Here is a 20,374-nt window from a genome sequence, read left to right as displayed (position 1 = left end):
CGAAGGTGCAAGCGGAGCCGAGGCTGAGCCTCTCCCAGCTCCGACGGGAGCGCGGCAGTCCTGCTGCATCGCCCTCACGCTGCCTCAGCCTCGTGCCCAGCCTTAGCCACGCTGATTCAGAAACCCTTCGCTTCCTGTGGCTGCTCATTTTCTGCCAGTTTAGGGATCTAAGGTGGCCCAGTAAGGGATGGGACAATTGCCGGAGCCAGCGCGTAGCCGGGAGAGGTGAGGGGGTGGTAGCGATGCCTGCCTTAGAAGCAGAAAGCTGCTGGACTGGCCCCATCGTAAACGGGCTCTTCAGCATAAAGTGCTTGGTGTGAGTCAGAATGAACCCACTTCCCAAAGCCCTTAGATGTTTTCTGATAACTGTCCTGGGCCTGGCTCTTGGCGTCAGCCCACGTTACACCCTCGTGTCTGGGACTCTGCAATAAAGATAAGGCAGGTTGTATCACACAATGGAAGCTCAGTCTGAGGCTCAGCCGAACAATTGTCCTGGGGAGATTTCTAGATCCATTAAGTGTCTGTTGTCTCCAGCTGGGCCATCGATAATCAGCTCTGCCGTAGAGCTTGGACTTTGGGCTGAGAAATTTCCTGTGGAGGCTCTCAGGGGAGAGCCCCTGATGGGTTACATCTATAGAGGAGACTGGAAGCCATTTCATTCTTTCAAACAGCCCTGAAAACTGCATCTCTGATGTGCTGTTCTGGGAATGAACCACACTGTTCCTGAGAGCAGTACTCAGGGGCGTCTGAAGGGTTTGCGTTACACAGACACCGCAAGAGCTGTTGGAAAGAATGGCATGAATGAGAGAAAAATAGCAGTGCGCGGTGTCTTCCTTCCCCTAAAGCTCAGGTACAGACAGCTTTTTTCCCCTGTAACTAGACTTTCAAGCTCGAAGTGTTCACTACTCTGACTCCATGTCGTTTGATCATTCATAGGGCACAGCACAAACCAGGTGAGGCATGGGGTTCAAGGTGAAGCCGACATCGGCGGTGAGATCTAGGTCTGACTTATCCACTCCTGGAGGTGGCTGGAAAACAAATTTGCGGAGCAAGCCCGCAAAGAAGAGGAACAGCTCCATTTTGGCCAGTCCTTCTCCAACGCAAGCTCTTCGTCCTGAAAACAACAGGGAGAGAAGTAAATGATCAGCACCGTAACTGTTAGTGTTGATGCCTGAGACCTAAACTGGAGGTACAGTCCATAAGAGCAGGCTGCTGAGGTAGGACGTTTTTCCTTCCTTCTCTCTGCATATTAGAGGTGCTGCTGACTCGGTTTCAGACCACACAGAAGCCTGTAGGTATGTGAGACCATTTAGTGATTGCGGCTGAATCGGTGTCTCCCAGATCTTCCAAGGAAGAGGTGGTTACCTACAGCAATGGTGGACAAGACAAATGACCAGAAATCCCTTATCCCGTGTTCTGTGTCCCCGGCTTTCATACTTCCCTGGAATCAGTGGGAACTGTTCACAAGGGCATGGAGCGATAGGACGAGGGGCAATGGTTTAAACTAGAGCAGGGCAGGTTTAGATGAGATGAGACATTAGGATGAGACATTAGATGAGACATTAGGAAGAAGTTCTTTACACTGAGGGTGGTGAGACACTGGCCCAGGTCGCCCAGAGAGGTGGGGGAGGCCCCATCCCTGGAGACATTCCAGGCCAGGCTGGATGAGGCTCTGAGCAACCTGATCTAGTTGAAGATGTCCCTGCTGACTGCAGGGGGGGTGGACTAGATGGCCTTTAGAGGTCCCTTCCAACCCACCACATTCTATGAGTCTATGATTCTAGGTGCCGCTAGCCTAAGCCTAATGTGGTGCACACATTACCCCGCTCACCTATGGAGAATGGAATAAATGCCTCTCTCCTAATGAAGTTCCCGTCGGCATCCAGGAAGTGGGAAGGGTTGAACTGATCCGGGGTTTTCCAGTGCAACTCGTCATTTAGAGCGGAGGTCAGCAGCGGAATAATCTCTGTACCCTGGGAGGGATCAAAGAAACTCACGGTAGCTCTTTAGAGCAGATCACTTTCCCAGTCGAGCCGGGCTGCTTTCTTTTTTCTAATGTGAAGAGGCAAATAAGACTGAGCCATGGCACACAGAACTGGGGGTGCTTCCCTGCCCCACTGTGGCCCTGCCTCTTATCAGGAGGTGCTGCTCTCTTTTTGGACCACAAAAAGCTCCCTTTTTACGGAGTCAGATCTTTCAAGAAAGAAGCTGAAGTAGAGATTCCACATTTGGCATAAGAGATTAAAACCAGTGTGATTTAATTAAACTGTCTAGTTATTCTGGATTCAAATAGCATTAACAGAGCAGAGTCCAGTGCATGTTTGTAACAGCTACCCTGGATCCAAGACAAAGGATCACATTGTAGATTAAACCACGCGTCACCGTGTCTTTAGATTTTTATATTTTTCTTCTTGTCTGCTTTAAATAAAACTGTAAGTAATCCGTGCAGTGTAAACTGCTAGCCTCAAAGCTCACCTTAGGAATCAAATAGCCATGGAAATTCACGTCGGTAGGAGTTGATCGTGATACACCCATTGGGACGATATTGGCAAACCTTTGTATTTCATGTATCACTGCATCTGTGTAAGGCATTTTTTTCCGGTCCTCCAACTTAGGCAGTTTTCCTGGTTCAATGACGTGGTTCATTTCTTCCTGAATCTTTCCTTGGAGGGAGGAAAGGATTAAGAAGCTGATAACCCTCTTATCTTGCAACTGAAATGGCCTGCAGTTCGGCCAAGATGAAGAAAAGGGAAAACTTGGGGGGGTATTTGGGACGAGCAGAAGTGGGTAAGTCAGGGGATGGCATGGTTCTTTTGGGTTTGTTGTTGAGCCCAGGGAGCTTGGATGGAGTCACTACAGTGAACCCCGCAGCTGGTTCTGATCACACACCTTCGTTACCCCACAGCCTTCAACAGAAACCAGATCAGAATCAGCTCCTGAGGAGACCTTTAGTGACGTAAGCCCATAGCCTGCAGGAGAATAACGATGGGGAGCTTTACTGTAACTGCCGACTGGCCCTTAGCCTCTCCCACTTGGCTGGGCTGGTTTATTGCAATCCAGCTGAATAAAATTCCTTTGTGAAGTCAACGGTTGGTTGTTATCTCTCTCAGAGTACTCAGAATAATTACTCTAGACAGCACTGAATGAGTTCCACTCCCTTCCACAACCAAAGCCTTAAGCATGCGACAGTATATTGTACGAGAGGGCTTCTCAGCCTTACTTTGAATTTCTGGGTATTTCATCATCAGAAGAAGACCCCAGCGCACAGTCGTAGAAGTAGTCTCAGACCCAGCAGCAAAGAGGTCCAGAGTTGAAAACAACAGGCTTTTGTTGTTGAACATAGTGTGGGGTTTCTTTGACTCCTTCAAAACATACAGATAATGGCCATAAGTTCTCCAGAAAGTGATACCAATGTGTGACTCTGTTGCCACCATTTTTATCTGCATTTTAGCTTTTTGTGACTTTATACGCTCTGTAAAACTACACGTTTAGTATTTTAGCATTAAAGCCTATGCTGCATGGAATTCGTCTGGCCCCAAGCATATGTGCAACCCCCATGTCCAGATACCAGGTTAGTTGGAATTTAGTTACTGCAATGAAGTTTATCACTGTAATGTTGTTGCAGGCAAGTTTGGGATGATCGCCTCCTTATGTGTGCCGAGTGGTAACCTATTTCGCCCACGTGGGACACCTTGACAACTAGACCCCTTTAACCAGCAGTTTCAGTGGAGCGATGAAGCGAGTACAGCTCAGCTCCCCGTGAGTATGAGCTTCGATATATTCTGCTCACTGCGGTTCTGTTTCCACTCACCCCAATTCCCTGGCAGATGGTCAGTCCTAATATTAGTCAGAGCTAAGGGAACAGAAAGACTCGGAGACTTAGCTTTAAAGTACCTGTTGTTGCTTCATCAGAAAGGCATCAACGAAGCCTGTTAAGTTATTTTCATTAAACTCTTCTTTGTGTTCCTGGAAGAGCTTCTGGAGAAAAGCGTTCAGTTCACTGACGTTTTGTAGCACAGTCTTGGAAGCTCCAGAGAGAAATCCAAGGGATGGGTAGAAATTATATAGCTGTGGAGCAAGAGAAGTCTTACTGTTAACTGGCATTTTGAACACTTACTGGTATCTCAAATCACGCTGCTGGTCCCTTGTCCCATGCCCTGACATTTCAGGCTGCAATTCTCCCACATTTGCTTGTACAGTCCAAGCGGCTATGAACTGTCCCAGAAGTAGTGTTCTCCCCATTATACCCCTGCGTGTGTCCTTGCCATGGCTTTTGGGAGACTCATCAGCTTAATCAGGGCTTCCGGCTGTGTAAGTGGTGGGACAGAGGGTTTCAGATGTGAGAGATGCTCACATCTGTACTTATTCCAGGGAAATTGTATTTATTGTGAGCATTGTACTTATTCCAGGAAAGCCCCGAGGTGTGTCACATCCTATGGCAGCAGAAGGGACTTGAACAGACAATATTGCCGTGACAACACGGTGCTTTCCAAGCCAATTAGCTCAGGCACAGCACCGAGCTAACCCAACTACACTGCTCCTCGGAGCTGGGCTGAGCACAGCGTGGCACTATGTCGCATGGAGAAAGAAGGGGTCTCAGCCCCGTCATCCCATGAGAGGGGTGCACATCTTCAAGGAGACTGCTAGCTGCCCTGCCAGACAATCAAACAAACACCCGACGTTAGCTGTTAGGGGGTCACTCGTCCCCGAGAGTGCCTGTACGCGGTGTGTAACTCTGACCTGACTCGGTGCTTTTGGGTCTTGGCTGGTCTGGAGCTACAGCCAGCCGCAGCCCTCAGCGCGGCTCAGAAACGACTCCACCGGCGTTCAAAGCAGAAGCTTTGTGTCAGGAGGAACAGGCTTATATCAGGTGTTAGTTTGCTAAGATTGAGTTTCAGTGCCCAAAATAAAAGTTTGCCAAACCTGGTTCTAGGGGAGGCAGAACTAAGACAGTTACTGACGGTGTAATACAAGGAGGGAGACTTGAGATGGCATTTCAGGGCAGATCTCTGATATGAGAGATGTATTGTGCTTCTGCTCTTCAAAGAGGGTAAAATAGTTCCTTCTGTGAAGACTTTGGGTCTTTTTTTCGTTTAGTAATGAGCTTCACAGACTAAGCGCAGGGGCCTGGGAATCCGTGTGTTGCGGATGCAGCACCGCAGATGTGTTCTGTACAGGCTGCCTGATGGTGTTCGTGTTCTCAAGAAGCAAGATGTGGGAGGCCAGCAGGACAAACATGGGCAACCGGGTATCCCCCCAAAAAACTAAAAGCTAAAACATAAAATCAAGCTCTTACCAGCACCATAGGGGAGCCCAACAGCTTAGTATTTTCATTTATCAGCTTCAACAAAGTTAGAAACGCAGGATCATCATATTCAAACCTCTCGCCAAACAATATAGAGCAGATGACATTGGATACAGCATTGTTGAGTATCATCTTTGTATCAAATGGTTTCCCTGTATTTCAAGCAGTGAAAACAAATGTGATGTGATTATGCTCGTTTCAGTCTGGTTTCCTATGGAAATGTAGTCCTCGGCTCCCAAAGGAAAAAGTCATTCACCGCTCAGAATGCAGAGCAGGGACTTTCAATGTTTTAAGGCCTCGGTTTAATAACCTACCTCAGCGTACGCTGAACTTTAACCATTTGCTCAGAGTTAAACTTTCATTAAGCTTTATTGTTCTGCTAGACATGTTCTCTGTCTCTGGATGAAAGTCTTGGCACTCACCGTGATAGGATTCAAAATATTTGATGAGGGAATTTACTTCCTCCAGGATTCGGATCTCAATGGTTCTCTTTCCCATTCCGAAATCTCGCAGTGTGGACAAAGTGAATCTTCTCATAGTTTTCCATAGCTCTCCGTGGCTGAATGCTATGCCTAAAATAAAGGTGTAACGTCCTTATGTTACCTGTGGTTAATGAGCGTTTGTAAGGCCTCTTACACGCTGGTACCAAAGCTGCTTGATACACAGTCGTATAAACAAAAAGCGACCTGTAAGAGGATGATACGTTCTGCTTGAAGAATATCACGAACATAGACAAAGTACAAAAACTAACCAACCCAAAGGTCGCTTACCATTTCCTTCTGTCATTTTCCTAAATATGGGTATTTCTGCCCTCTCTCCAAATTCTTCAGCATGATTTAAAAGGGCATCCTTGATGGTTTCGTATCCAGCCAGTACCACAGCTCTCCTGGGTCCAAAATACACAGTGAAGACATTGCCGTGTACCTTGGAGAGCTGTCAAGGTGAATAAATAATGTTGATTCAAAACCAGATCTGGACCCTAACGCTAGCACTAGCCACCCTAGGTGGTTCCTAGCCCCAAAGGAGCCTCCCAGCCCTGCCTGAAGTCTCCAGGTGCTGCTGTAATGCAACTAATGAGCAACAGCTATCAATTGCCAGCATCTCTGCTTGCGCCCTGTTTGCACAACAAGGTGTCTGCTATCGCTGTTCCTATCGGAGAAGTCAATAAAACGCCATTGCATTCCTGTGGTGCTCTGCAGCAACAGGCCAGCGTAGCGATCCTGCCCTTCGGAGCCTGGTTAGAAAATGCCGTAGCAGGCAGGCCTGTTTATTTTAATGCCGTTGACCCGAGGCAAGCGGGCGTGCATGTCTTTGAGGCTGAAGCCACAAACACTACAAAAACAAAGCATAGACAATAACTCTTTCTTTCAGGACAGCACTTGTCTCTAATTACGGCAAGGTGGGTAGTGTTGCAGTCATCGCAAAATTATTTGTTGGCCACCAGAAACTTGAATCCTACTAGGAAGTGTATTCTTGTAGATAATGCCACATGAGCTCTAGGCTTTTACAGAAAATTAAATATGAATCATCTGTTACACAGAAGGGTGGCTTTGACAATCTAATCATTCACTTGGTATTTCAGACTTCGTTTAAACACACTGCAAGCCATCCGCTCCAAATGTCTTCTTGTTTCCGATGCGCCTGGGTTACCATTTGCTATGCATTAGATACATACCGAAAATTGAATTTCAGATTAGAAGCAGCTCCTGTTATTACACCAGGCAAATTGAATTTGTTTTCATCAAATGGTGGTTTGACGGCTTGGGAGATAACATTAACACTGGTTCTTTCATCCCCGACAGCTCACAGAGCCGGGGCAGGGAATCACAGCCGCCTCCCAGCCTTCCCTTGGCCATTTCTTTGCGTTAGTACTTCTTGGCATCAACCCTGCTTTTTCTCAGCAACACAAGGATTGGATGTGGCAGGTCTGAAAGCCTAGAGAAAGCTGCTTGGCAGATTATAGGAAAGGAGTCTGGTGCCTCTGCGTGGTGTTCGTATCATAAACCCCCCTGGTACCGCCAAAAGTAGTTGCTTTTCCACACCGGCCCCCTCAAACGTACCCATGATGAGATGGGAGCTCGGGACCGGGAGCTCGGGACCAGAAGCCCATCAGAACGGTGCTCTGCACAATCCTCTGCACCATAAATCAAGGCAGATGAACTCTGTGTGACTGCCACAGGAATTCTGTGCTTTGGCAGCCCAGAGTGCCTTTTCTTCTATGACTAACTGGAGAATTTTGGTGCCTGCCCTGCCCTCTCAGGGGAGCTGAGGGAGCTCACTGGGGACTGGGTTTCCCTCGTCGTAGTGTCCGGTAAGCCCAGACACAGGGTGTGTGACAGGTCACTCACCACTCACGGCACCTCAGCCGTCTCTACAGCAACCAAAAGAAATCGGAATTCACATTGGCTTGCCCCCAACCCCCTGTGGGAACACAGCAGACGCTCTCTGAAACAAACATTCCACCTGGCTTTATAATATTTAAGTCTTCTTTTTTTCTCTTTTAGAAATAAAAGTAGCCATGGAGCTGCATAAGAAAAAGCAATTTGTTTACTTAGACTTATACAAGCCACGCGTCAAGTCTTAAATAACCCTGGCCAGTCTGTGTGCAGGGGAAGGGTTGGGGAGGCAGAGTTGAGCTTTGCATTGCAGGGATAGAATTGGCTTTGGAAAGAAATGTATGTATGACCCCGTTTCCTCTGCTGTGGGGATGATACCGACCCTTCCTTCCTCCCTTCCTTCCTCCCTGCCTGCCTGCCTGCCTGCCTTCAGTGGCAGAGGTCTGTCTGTGAGCCATCTCTTGATGGCAAATAGTCCCGGTCTGTCAGCAGACTGGCCCAACTCGAGTCTTCCACCTCCAGCCTCTGAGGGGCTCGAAATACCAACAATATGGAGCTGACTGCACATGGTGGGGGTCTACACTTGTGTGTGTATAAAGGAAGGAATGTATGTATTATATCTATCTATATATATATTCATGTATGTGTGTGCATACCTCTGAAGGTGAGGTCACTCTGCCAGCCTGCCCATGCGCCAAATATCCCATGTCTGCCCTCCACACAACGCAAACACAACCGCATCCCCATTTCCTTACTTGCATTTCTCGCTTCAGGAATTGCACGTTTTCCTCCCGCCCGCTCGCTCAGGCCCTACCTCTGTCAGCGACTGGAACGGCTTTTTCAGGTCCACCACGTTCAAGTTTCCGATCAGAGGAAGAGGTCGCGGCCCAGGAGGCAAATTGCAAACCGACTTCTTTGAGCTGGTCAGGAGGTAAAGCAGAGCGACCAGCCCTGCTGCCAGCCAGAGCAGCGAGCTGGAGCCCAGGTACTGCAGCAAACTCTGTGCGGCCATTTCTCAATCAAAGTGTGGGTATGAGCATCTTGGGGTCCCTTTATAGCCCTTCTGTCACTGCCTGAACACACCTGCTGGGGAAGTGGCTTTACACAGAGAAAAAGACTCTCAGGTCTTGTTTACTTCCATTTAGACCAGATGTAATTTTTTTCCCTGCCAAATAAAGCACTCTATTTTATTCTGAAACATGGATTACCTTAATCTGGAGCTCCTATTTCATCTACAACACTGGGGCAAGGTGTTTGTTTTCCATTGAAAATCTGTGTTATGGACACGTTGTGGTCTGTGTGATTTCAGGGGCAGAGTTAAGGGACGGGACCCACCCGTGCTGGCTTGCTGTCACGGTGCCAGGTCACAGGGCTGAGCTGGACACTGGTGATGCAATGGAGGAAGCAGGACGCAGGTGGGAAAGCCCACAGTAATGCATGGCCCAGGGTGCCGCTGGCAAGGAAGGCCTGAGGAAGGACAAGGGTGACCAAGGAGGAGTTGGAGCGGCGGTGGCATGAAGATGGGCTAATTCAGGATTGCAGATGGGAGTTGGTCTCCACTTACAGGTGACAGCTCTGATTCTCTTTGCTTTCCTGCCACCCCAGTAAAATCACCTCCTTGAGAAACACAGTGCTTTCATTGCTGACACTGTTATTGATCTTTGTCCCAAAATTCCTCTACTGGCAATCCCAAAATGCCCCTGAAACCACTTCAGCCACTGTTTTGCAGTTTGCTGTCCAAAGGACTGTGTGCCTGGATGTCCATCTCTGTCTCTGAGTTTGATGATGACTCTTCACCAGCTGTCCCAACTGTTTATGCAATCCTCTAGGAGAAACCGTCCCCTCCAGGCAACCCTTCTGTAGATTGGGAAAAAGATGCTGGATCCTTGTAACCTGGGAGGAGCCAGGATCGGGCTGTGCCGCTGGCCCGGCAGAGGACGGAGGAGGGATGCTGCCGGGGTGCCAGCCAGGAGGAGCGCGTGGTGGCAGCTTTGGCACTCCCGGTGCACTGAGTCATGCACCGTGCCAGGGCAGGGACCTGCAGGAGCCCGCCTGCCCGGGCAAAGCTGCCCAGGAGCCACCCGCACCCTCTGCATCCTCGGGGGAGGGCGACAAAGCAGAAGTGATCATGAACCGCCACGGTTTTAAATGGTGGCTCTTGGGAAAGGAGCCAGTTTGATGCTCTATCACATATTCTCAGGTGGGGACATTTTGCTCCCCAGTTGCAGATTCTGTCAGGTTACTGGAGTGCTGTTCAACCCTTTAGAAATCTTTAGTTTTAAAATACTTTTGCTAGAATCCTCTGAGGCTCCCGGGTGCAGGCTCCACTGATGGAAAAATGATGATTATTTATTAATAATAATAAAAGTACATTAGCTGAAGGCAAGGGGAATCAATAAACTCTAACTAGATTGACATGAAAAAGGTGCCTGCACGTCTGCCTGGTCTCCAAGGTTTGTTAGCAAGGCTGGAGTTTTTCATAAGGGGGAATTACGCTCCGCAGCAGAGGGCTAGGCAGGGTGGGCAAAGGAAGGAGGGCAGTGGACGGTGGTGTCCATCTCAGGATGTGCCACACATCTATGAAGGTCTCGGTCCGGGCCCTCTTCTCTCAGATGTTTTCAAGAATATCCTGTTCTGCCAGACTCTCTGCTGAGCAAATGGTGTGGCTACTGGGACTCTTGAGACTTTATAAAATACACTGAGAGTGAGGAAAAAATCCTACATGGGCACAGTTGGGTACCGATGGAGGGAGGTTACTGTTTGTGTTTACATACAGCCACCACTGCTCTGTTGGAGTGGAGCTGGCTACTGCCATGGACAGCAAGAGCACCTTCTCAAGGGCTTGCAGACTGTTTAAAGCTTCAGGTTGTCCTTGGTGATAATGCAGGGAGAAATCCTTTCTCAAGCAGTGAGCCCAGGGACGCACAACCTGCTGGACTGATGCTGGCCTGTGGGAAATGACGGGTGAGTTCTCCAGTGGGAGGGAATTGTTGCAGTTTTAAAATAAAACTAATGTGATATCCTCACCTCCATTTCTTCCTCGGGTAGCTTGGCTTCCCGTATGCAATCCTGAACACAGCCCACAGCCGAGTTGTTGGCTTGCAGGTGAGGCATCCCACAGGAGAAAACATTGCTCCCTGCTCACGTCTCTTTGGCTTTCTACCAGCCCAAGCCAGGACCGACACCATCTTCAGGGAAGCAGACTTTGTGGGCATAGCTCAGGGAAATAATGACTTCCTCCTAGGAAATGAGCCTGTACATTAAACAGCCACAGTCATCTAACTTCTGTGTGCTCCTCTGGAGAAAGACATACAATCTTCTAATGGGACAGAGGTTAATAATGCTACAGTAACAGTAGGATAATGCAGAGAAAGAGCTGTTATAAGGCCATAATTCAGTCAATAAGTTCTGATAACATAATAAAGCTTGAGAGTGAACACCAAGTGCTTGTGAGCCTTGCAAGGCTCTGCAACTGATTTACAACCTCAAGAGATGCCTATCAGCCCGTGCATTGTTATCAGGGATATATAAAGCATGAGCACACCTGATTAAACATTAACATTTTTAAAGACTCAGATGTGTTAAAACTCAGGCTGCTCCTTGCTAATGGGTTTTGCTCACCTTGACAAACGACAGTGCAAAAAGAAATCAAAAGCTTTCCGACTTTGACCTCTTTCCATTTTTCATAATTATTGCATTGTTTTATTGGATTACACCCACTTCTTCCCATCCCGCAAATCGGTGTTTCTGTAGGATCACTACAGGGTCGCGATCAGTATCTCAAGTGTTCACTTTGCTCATTTTGATATAAATAACTCGTACTTAATTTCTTTTCAGCTATCTGTCAAATCAGTGTGTGTTGCACATCTACTTTGGGAAGAAAGACTCCTGAAAAATACTTTTAAAAATCATTATTTTACTGCAATTTTTCAATGAAAGAACCTTGGGGTTTTTTTTTCCGTACTCTGAGCTGAAGGATTGTACGTGATGGGTCTGGCCACTGGGAGAAGAAAATAAAAAAATCTGTGCTCGGGCTGAGTGCATTGTCTCTGTGCAGAGCTGAAGGTGCCAGTATTTCCCACTCGCGTTAAGCATTTACCCCTTTTAGCAACAAACCATTCTCAGGAACTTTGTTGCTTTTAAAAGCCTTGTTCTGGGACCAAATAGATGTCTTTCCTTCATGAGTCTTACTCAGTGACAAAATACACGGGAGATCCTGGGATTTGGTGCTGGTAATGTACTTTATAATCTGCATATCTATAAAAATATTTGCAGAAAAAACCATCGTGACTGTAGCCAGAAGCATGATCTTCCAGATCCCACGCTTCGGCCAACAAGCCAAGGCAGCCTGACCTGGGAAGTTAGTATTGAGGAGGTCAGGTCAGGGAGGATTTATTTTCAAAATACTACTGAACAGATCAAATGCCTCGACGTAGCTCCAAGGATCTTTTTGTTCTGGGTCTCTAGCTTCAATCTATCTCAACACCGTATGGCAGGAATTATATTAATGCAAGGGCAGTTTGGGGCGTATCGCGAAGGATGATTAGTTGGTAGGTATCTACAGAGCCAGGGTCCCAGCACCTTACTTTTGGGCCCCCTGGCTTGATGCAGATGGAGAAGTGGATTTAGACACGCCAGGATGGCAACTAGCAATGTCAGAAAAAGGGTTGTTTGGCTTTCAGCACAGCATTACTATTTCTACCACGTTCCCCTCTAACCTGATGAGGCTTTGGCTCAGTCGTAACAGAAAATGAGCTATCATTCTGTACGTCTTTGTACAGCACATGACATATTAAGGCCCTGACCTTACTGGCATGAAACTATGATTTCCCTGTAAGTGCAAAACAATAATATTTCATTAATCACCCACAACAGAAATCCCCATTCCCCAGACTATTCTGGCAATATTCTGCATTTTTGCTTGTCTAGGAACCTGAATTAAAAGGGAGAAAAATGGTTTACAACAGCCTGTGGCAGTGATGTAGCAAGAGACCTTCTGTAAGAGCTGGCGGCGTGCTCGCCGGGCGAGGGTGAGGCGTAGGAATGAGTGATCCTGGAAGGATGTTTCTCTGAGGTGTGTTCTGTGCCTGGGCTGGGAACAGCAGTCTCAAGGGCACAAATTCCAGCGTCTGAATGTGCTTGGTCTTGTTCAACTGATTAATTTCTTACAGCTATCCCAAGTCAAGCTGCAAAAACCCCTAGGACTTTACTCAAAGCCTTTCATGGCTTGTCAATAAATTATTTTCAAATTAACTACTCGATAATTTGAATCTGTAGGCTCTTAAAAGATGCGGCATGGTGAGAGAGAGAAAGTAATGAAAGTCCTGGACTTTACCCTGCCCATAAAAAGTAACAAAGGTTCAGCTCTGATGTACTGTTCAATCTGGTGCTTCCGAAAGTAATGCTAAGTGTGCAAAAACTCCTTCTGAAGGTACGTTTGTACAACTGTTGGATAAGTACCAATAGTGGAATAAGTTTTCAGTGTGATCTGAAAACACTGTAAAAGTTACAATGTTGTCTTAATCCATAATTAATGACTAACAGCTCTGATTCAAGCAAAGGATTATTTTTTTTTAATCTATCAAGTTGTGTAACTTGAAAGGGGAAGATCCAAGATTTTCCCCAGTTTGGGGTTCCTTCTAATTTGAGCTTTCTAATTTTTGGAAGGGGATCAGGACTCCAGACTAGAGACACTGTAAAACACTGGATGCTCTACAAAATTATCTAATCTCTCTTGTACAATGGGCACCTTTTTACTGAAACAGCTATTTCAGATTTCCCTGGTGCCATGAAAGTCTCTCACTTCTTTGAAAGGTAATATGTGAAAAGCATTTAATTCTCTGTTTGTGGCACTGCTCTTTGTGGCTCTGTTTTTATTGAATTCTTTTGGAACTGGTTGGCTTAATCTGCAAATGAGGTATTTTTTTCTTCGCACTGATTATCTAATGGGGGTTTCATTTGATCTCCTTGGGAAAAATACACACTAAACTGCTAAAGCACATGTACTACATTCTAAGACAAACTGTACTTTTAAAGGAAACTCTAGAAGATACAACTGACGTTTGCAATGAAAACATTAAGTAAGCATAACCAAACACCTGCTACTATACCTGACCTGAATTTGGGTAACTACGCAATTTAGGACTCCAAGGAAAGACACTGAGTTAATTAATAGGTAATCAAAACATTTGGATGTCGTGTAACACAGCAAGATGATATAGCCTGTGCATAGCATTGTCGCTATCTGTTTGGGAATAATTCCACTGTAGATCCCTGCCGATCTTTTTTGGTTGATTTCTTCCTTCATCACATGGGGAATCAGCAAGCCAACCACTGTGCCAGAAACTAAGGGACATAATTTGGGCAGCTTGCTAAAATCAAGTGCCTTGACACTTCAGTTAGTTAAACTTGTCCAGATAAACCACAGCTTCTCCTCTGCTGCTCGGTCCTCTGAGGTCTGGGAGAGAGTTTGCTGCATGTATTTATGAAAGAGGAGTATCTTCCTTTTACTGCTAAGTGTTATAACGAAGTCAAGTGGAAAAGTGCTATTTACCGTATAATAAAAAAACATCTATTGTTTGTAGCCCTGAAAACATAATAATAAATAAAACCTTATATTTCAGGCTGTGTAAACCAGTTGCTTATGTAATAGAACATAGTGTAATTTTCCATTTACAATTTCAATACCGTAATAAGAAAGCAATCAAAGCATAAACAAAATGCTCTTTAAATGGGGCTGCAGGTAATATTTCCATAATGGCTGTCCTTAACAATTGCAGCTGTTTCTTTTTTTCCAGCCTCGAATTCCTTCTACTTATCTCAGTCATTTAATTAAAAGAAAATCAACTTAAAACAGATGAAAGACCATCTTAAACCAACTGCAGCTATGGGCAAAGAAGAAAAAAGACTCTAACAGGGTAATCCACGGTTAACACTCAGGTGGGTTAAATTAACGCCATTTCTCATCCTCCCTTCAGGATGAGACCTGAGGCTCTGCAGAGACCGCGCTGTACACCTGCAGGCAAAAGGGGTGTTTGCCTTGGTTATCTGTCAGGAGGATCTGGAAGTTCACCATTCCTTGAGCATCTGCCGATGGCCACTTGGTTTTACCAGCCTCCTGCACGTGGGTCAGGGCAATCCAAGCACAAATCCAGGCTGGGCAAAGAATGGATGGGGAGCAGACCTGGGGAAAAGCATTTGGGGGTGCTGGTTGATGAGAAGCTCAACACTCCCCGGCAACGTGCGCTGGCAGCCCAGGAACCCCCCGCAGCCCGGGCTGCATCCCCAGCAGCGTGGGCAGCAGGGCGAGGGGGGGGATTCTGCCCCTCTGCTCCGCTCTGTGAGACCCCCCTGCAGCGCTGCCTCCAGCGCTGGGGCACCAACAGCAGAAGGACACGGAGCTGTTGGAGCGGGGCCAGAGGAGGCCCCGGAACTGCTGGGAGGGCTGGAGCCCCTCTGCTGGGAGGACAGGCTGAGAGAGCTGGGGGGGTTCAGCCTGGAGGAGAGAAGGCTCCGGGGAGACCTTCCAGCCCCTTCCAGTCCCTAAAGGGGCTCCGGGAAAGCTGGGGAGGGACTCTGGAGCAGGGAGGGGAGCCATGGGATGAGGGGGAAGGGTTTTACACTGAAAGAGGGGAGATTTAGGTTAGGTATTAGGAAGAAACTCTTGGCTGTGAGGGTGGTGAGCCCCTGGCCCAGGTTGCCCAGAGAAGCTGTGGCTGCCCCATCCCTGGAGGGGTTCAAGGCCAGGTTGGACGGGGCTTGGAGCAACCTGGGCTGGTGGGAGGTGTCCCTGCCCAGGGCAGGGGGTGGCACCGGGTGGGCTTTAAGGTCCCTTCCAACCCAAATATTTTATGATTATGAGGAGCCCGGCCGCAGCCCGGGCCCTGACCGCCGGCTCCTGGACACAACGGGAGAGACTCGGGCGAGGCTGATCCCGTATAAATTTGCTGACACCAGTTTTACTCTTTTTCCCCTCGTTTCCAAACGCGCGAGGACAAACCGCTTTTCCCTGCCCCTCAGCAGGCCGGCTGCCCGCGCCCACCGCTCTCGCCCACCCCAGCCGGTGAGCTCAGAGGTGAATTAGGAAAATAACACGGTTTTTATGAGAAGAGCGTTTAATTCGGCAGAGGCCGGCCGGTCCGGAGACACGGAGCCGGGTCAGGAGGCCGGGCCAAGATGGCGGGCGGCGGCGGCGTCTCCATGGTGACCCGCGCTGGTGGGCGAGGCCTGCGGCAGCGACGTCACGCGGGAGCGAGGCGCTCCGGTTGCCATAGCAATGCCCCGGCGTGGCCCCGCCCCCTCCGCCGGGCGGCGGTGGTCACGTGCCCCGCTCAATGCTCTCGGCGGCGACGATCGGTGTTCGGCTCCCCCCGGCGGCCGCGGGGTGACCGGAGGGATTTCGGCCTCGTGTCGTGCCTCCCCCCCCCGCCGGCGACATGTCCACCGCCATGAACTTCGGCAGCAAGAGCTTCAAGCCGCGGCCGCCGGACAAAGGCGCCTTCCCGCTGGATCACTTCGGTGCGGTAACGCGGGCCCGGCCGCCCCGCGGCCTAGCGCCGTGCTCGCCCTCAGCTCCCCCCGGCAGACGCGGGCCCGGGGCCCGGCGGTAGCGCGGCCCTCGCTGTCTCTTGCAGGAGAGTGCAGCGCCTTCAAGGAGCGGTTCATGGAGTGCCTCCGCGACAGCGGCTACGAGAGCGGGGCCTGCCGGCAGCGCGCCATGGCCTACCTGGAGTGCCGCATGGAGAGGCAGGTGTACCCCGGGGCACGGCGCGGATGAGGGGCGGCCGGGGCGAGACGCAGCGGGGCTGCGTGTGCGGGGAGGAGAAGGGAAGGGAACCCGCAGTAGGGGTGTTCCTAGACTCATCGAACAGTTTGGGTGGGAAGGGCCCTTAGAGATCACCCAGTGCTACCCCCTGCCCTGGGCAGGGACACCTCCCACCAGCCCAGGTTGCTCCAAGCCCCGTCCAACCTGGCCTTGAACCCCTCCAGGGATGGGGCAGCCACAGCTTCTCTGGGCAATCTGGGCCAGGGGCTCACCACCCGTACAGTAAAGGCCGTCTCGCTAATAGTAATAATTTCTTTCTAATTCTTCATTCGGGAAGCTTGTGTCCCTGTAAGACGCAGATGTCATTTATGGCTTCAGTAATTCACTTAGATAATGTTTTTGATGTGGTGTAGTTATCTGCCTGGAAGGCGGGATAACTGCAAGACTTGGCCAGCTTCTAGCGTGCACAACTGTCTTTCTCAATGTGAAGCTTTATTATTTTTTTTCTAGCTATGATTACAAGTTAAAAGTTTAATTTGCTCCTCAGTTCAAGTGAAAAAAGCAGTGGTTGGTTCTCTAAGGGTGTTTCCATTCTTGCGCTGCTTTGCAATGTTTCCCGTTCTGTGGGGAGTCAGGGAGCTCATTGGGAAGTGTGTGAAGGGTGTTATTAAGTGAGCTTAAATACAAGGGTACCTTTGTATATACACTGCATGGGCTGGTGATGAGGGAGGCTGCAATCAAAACCAGTTTGAAAATCACTACAGCAAAGTTGTTCTAATGCTGTTCTAAACCACATTCGCTTAAAAATCTGGTAAATGGCACAGGTAGAATTTTAGGAAGCTCTCACGCAGTCTGTTAGTTAAAGGTAACCAAGAGTCGGGCCAGTTTCTGAGGAAACTCTTATTCAATATCTAGTATCAGGAAACAACACATTTAATTGGAAAACCGCTGTTAAGAAAAAAAAGGACCCCTGATTGTTGCTTTCCCAAAACTGAAGTTTCTGAGGCTTTGCCAAGCAGCGGTCACTCCCTATGGATGTCTTGGATTTCATTAGAGTAAATAATACTAAATTAAACAGAAAATGCCGCTTTTCTCTTGTTTATAGACTCCTGTTCTGCATAATGTTTTTGTTGTTTTATTGTTTTTAACTTAGGCAACTTATGGCTAACGAACCACTGGAAAAACTGGGATTCAAAGATCTGATAGATGAGAAATCAGAAGCAAAACCTGAGAAGTTGTAATGAAGAAAGACAACTTCGCTCCTCATGTATGGAAAGCATAACTCTTAGGTAGTACATATTGTACAGTCTGTTCATACTGCAATAAGAAGTGTTTCCTGAAGGAACCTTTTCTCAAAGTTTAATTTTCCTAAAATAAGATTTTCTTAAATGAGCAAAACTACTGCCTTTGTCTACTTTCCTCAAGTCTTTCTTAACTTTCTTCTTTTAATTTCTCTAGCCTACACTCAAAGATCTGTAAGAACGTCTTGCCTGGGAGAAAATAATTATTTTCCCAGGCAAAAATAATACATAAAAATTGCCCAAAGCATTCTTCGTGTCTCTGTAATAACAGTTTAGTCTTATTTTAAAAAGACAAAAAAACCCGCTCTTGATTGTGCAGATCTTGAACTATAGATTAGTCTTATGTGGGCATTACTAATGTGCGTACAGCAGCTACTTGTCAGGTGGAAATAAAGCTGTTATGGTACCTGCAAATTGCTTTTCATTAAATACTGGTATTAATCCCCGTCTTTGGGGTGATCTCCTTCTCACCCTGCTATGGAAAACACTTGGGTACTGGGGTGGGGTGGGCATTCAGTCATTTAACCTTCATCGTTGTTGGGGGAGTATTGCTAGTTCCAGGCACCGGTCAGGTAGTGATTCTGCTTTTATTTACCATGCCAACGGTGTCCACCTAACTTTATTTCATCATTTAGCCGTGAATCTTCCATTATGAATGTATGTGGTGATTGGACAGTTTTATTCTTTTAAAAACAAATGTTTTACGTTAAAAACCAGGGTAGATCAAGAGTTAGCTATCTAAGAAATACAGTATTTCTTTCCAAACCACGGAGCACAGCCCATACCTTGAGAAGGTGATGCAGCAGGCCGTACAGTGGGTGAGCAATCAGGTCTGAGTATGTTTATAAGATCCGTGATAAGTGTTTGTGTAACTTAAACATGAGTTATCAGAGCCAGCGGTACTTCTCTCGCATATCCTAATGCCAACGAGTCTTAATACAAAGTTCAAGCCAAAACAGTTTGGCCTATTAACCCCCTAGAAATAGGTTTCAAGCAGACAATAAATTTGTAAATCCTCTGATTGTATTTTCCAGTGTATTTCCTGCCCTGTTCCCCTTGCTGCCTTTTTTTTTTTTTTTTTAATCTTTTTTTAACCCAGTGAATCATGTCTCTGTGCGTCTGGCTCTCAAACTGCAAGCTTTCGGGTCAGGGCCTGCAGACAGTGATACACACACTGTTTGTCAAGGCAGTTCTCCCACACTTTCTCCTGTATTTGGTGCCCTCTGTTTGATACATCTCACCTTTCCTGCTGTCTGCTGTTATTCCTTTTGCTTCCTTTTCTCTCCGCTGTGCATCTGTTCGCGCAGAGATCCAGGAAAGGGTAAAAGAACGTTTGCTGCTGTTCACGTTGATGGTTGGAGCTGGGATTTATATTGTTGCTCAAATCTAATCTGATTGAACAGGCTGCAGATAGTTCAGAGCGGGTCCCTGTTTGAAAAGAATATTCGCTTGCTGCTGCGTATTTTTATTCTGCTTCATTCTACTGTTTAAATTATATCTTTCAGTGAGATTAGTACATTTATAGAAGAGAAAGCAGAGATTTTATTGCTGAAACAGATATTAAAAGACTTTATATTAAACCACTGAATAAGAGCTTGCTTTCAATGATACCGAGTAAGAATTATTAAAATAATCTCCAGTATCTTCAGAAGAAAGAAATCAAATTTCATGCTTCTGTGCTGCTGGAATATTATAAGGTGAAGTGAATGCCTGGTAGGTACGACAGAACCCACCGGTGGTGCGGGAGTAACCCGGCCTGTTCTCAGTGGTAGTTTCATCTTCGGGATTTGCTCCGTGCCGTTATTTAGCTAAACGGTTACTTTGTGAGTTAGGTGCATGTTTTTTTCAGAGGCAGTTGATACGAGCGCTGTCCTCCAGGTTATTATTAGAGTGACGGGGGTGAAGTTTTTTAAGTCCTGAGTGATGGAATTGTGACTGTTGAGCTGGAGTGACAGCTGCCATTTAAATGAGCTGTCTGAGATAGCCCACTGAAGGAGCAGCCTCTGGGGACTCTCTCTTTGTTTATAGTCACCAAGGCCTAAATTTTGGACCTGCCGCAGGAGGGATGGTGGGGGAAAAAGCAGTTTCAAAAGATGTTATGGCGTGCTGAGGTGACTGCTCCGTGCTACTTGCAGGCCTGGAATCCTCCAGTAGCGTTACGGCGCTGTGGCAGCACGACCCTGCGTAGCACAGGCTGACTGTCCCAGAATGCTCTTCAATTTATTCCCGCCAACATACAGATCGTTAATTAAAGCCTTTCTGTATAAACCTCTTTTATTTTAGCCTCGCTTGTGGGATCCTGGCTCCCTTAAAACGACAGGGGTGTATAAGCCAAAGGAAAACCGTAAGTTCATAGTTACCTTCCCTGTTCCTGTACCAAGCAGGAACCTCTCCAGAAGCCCGACACCAACTTGGGAAAATCTGTGCTCTGGAAAGGCTGGGCTGAGGCGCAGGAGTTGTGGGGGAGGCGATTTGTCTGGGGCGCCGGTCGCTTTGTGGAGCTGTTTGGAGCTGATGAGCTGCGCGGTTGCGTGTGGCACCGGCAGCGAGGTAAGTCCCGCACAAGCGCATTCATCTTCGCGTGAGATGCTGCCGGCGCTGCCCTGACGGACCCTGGGAGCTGGAGAAATGCAAACGGTGCGAAAGGAGGAAAAGAGGTTTGTCCGGG

The 20,374-nt window shown here is 47.7% G+C and overlaps 2 protein-coding genes and 1 long non-coding RNA gene across 5 annotated transcripts; 2 read left to right on the top strand and 1 right to left on the bottom strand.

Annotated features, from left to right (window-relative positions):
- Nucleotides 1–926: 926 nt before the first annotated feature.
- LOC141747660 (cytochrome P450 2K4-like) lies at nucleotides 927–8,816 on the bottom strand. Its single transcript, XM_074598282.1, has 9 exons — nucleotides 8,456–8,816; nucleotides 6,076–6,238; nucleotides 5,728–5,877; nucleotides 5,297–5,457; nucleotides 3,895–4,068; nucleotides 3,221–3,362; nucleotides 2,476–2,663; nucleotides 1,832–1,973; nucleotides 927–1,114 (listed from the first exon to the last, which is right to left on the bottom strand). The coding sequence occupies exons 1-9, from the start codon at nucleotides 8,651–8,653 to the stop codon at nucleotides 927–929; spliced, it is 1,506 nt and encodes a 501-aa protein (XP_074454383.1). The 5' UTR covers nucleotides 8,654–8,816.
- LOC141747661 (uncharacterized) lies at nucleotides 2,517–11,633 on the top strand. Of its 3 annotated transcripts, none has more exons than XR_012588792.1 (5): nucleotides 2,517–2,787; nucleotides 3,626–3,759; nucleotides 8,415–8,626; nucleotides 8,951–10,605; nucleotides 11,479–11,633. It is a non-coding gene; the product is annotated as an uncharacterized LOC141747661 (long non-coding RNA). The 3 variants fall into 3 exon arrangements; XR_012588791.1 differs by lacking the exon at nucleotides 2,517–2,787 and having other exon boundaries at nucleotides 3,450–3,759; nucleotides 8,951–9,207; nucleotides 9,371–10,605; XR_012588790.1 differs by lacking the exon at nucleotides 2,517–2,787 and having other exon boundaries at nucleotides 3,450–3,759.
- Nucleotides 11,634–15,939: 4,306 nt separating this feature from the next.
- On the top strand, nucleotides 15,940–19,355 carry COX19 (cytochrome c oxidase assembly factor COX19). Its single transcript, XM_074598357.1, has 3 exons — nucleotides 15,940–16,158; nucleotides 16,275–16,386; nucleotides 17,559–19,355. Exons 1-3 carry the CDS (start codon nucleotides 16,077–16,079, stop codon nucleotides 17,644–17,646), a joined length of 282 nt encoding a protein of 93 aa, XP_074454458.1. The 5' UTR covers nucleotides 15,940–16,076; the 3' UTR covers nucleotides 17,647–19,355.
- The last annotated feature ends 1,019 nt before the right edge of the window (nucleotides 19,356–20,374 follow it).

This window comes from Larus michahellis, chromosome 8 (genome assembly GCF_964199755.1).
Source record: "Larus michahellis chromosome 8, bLarMic1.1, whole genome shotgun sequence".
Classification (NCBI taxonomy): domain Eukaryota; kingdom Metazoa; phylum Chordata; class Aves; order Charadriiformes; family Laridae; genus Larus; species Larus michahellis.
Note: the sequence above shows the minus strand (reverse complement) of the source record. Positions and strands in the feature narration are given on the sequence as shown.

What these genes read in the sequence shown, in the direction of transcription:
- LOC141747660 (XM_074598282.1), bottom strand. Translation starts at nt 8,653, where the DNA reads ATGGCCGCACAGAGTTTGCTGCAGTACCTGGGCTCCAGCTCGCTGCTC. An exon ending in TTCTGATGAAGCAACAACAG is followed by an intron (nt 3,363 to 3,894) that starts GTACTTTAAAGC and finishes TATGTTTTGAAG; the next exon opens with GAGTCAAAGAAACCCCACAC. An exon ending in GAAATACCCAGAAATTCAAA is followed by an intron (nt 2,664 to 3,220) that starts GTAAGGCTGAGA and finishes CCTCCCTCCAAG; the next exon opens with GAAAGATTCAGGAAGAAATG.
- COX19 (XM_074598357.1), top strand. Translation starts at nt 16,077, where the DNA reads ATGTCCACCGCCATGAACTTCGGCAGCAAGAGCTTCAAGCCGCGGCCG. An exon ending in CTTCCCGCTGGATCACTTCG is followed by an intron (nt 16,159 to 16,274) that starts GTGCGGTAACGC and finishes TGTCTCTTGCAG; the next exon opens with GAGAGTGCAGCGCCTTCAAG. An exon ending in CTGGAGTGCCGCATGGAGAG is followed by an intron (nt 16,387 to 17,558) that starts GCAGGTGTACCC and finishes TTTTTAACTTAG; the next exon opens with GCAACTTATGGCTAACGAAC.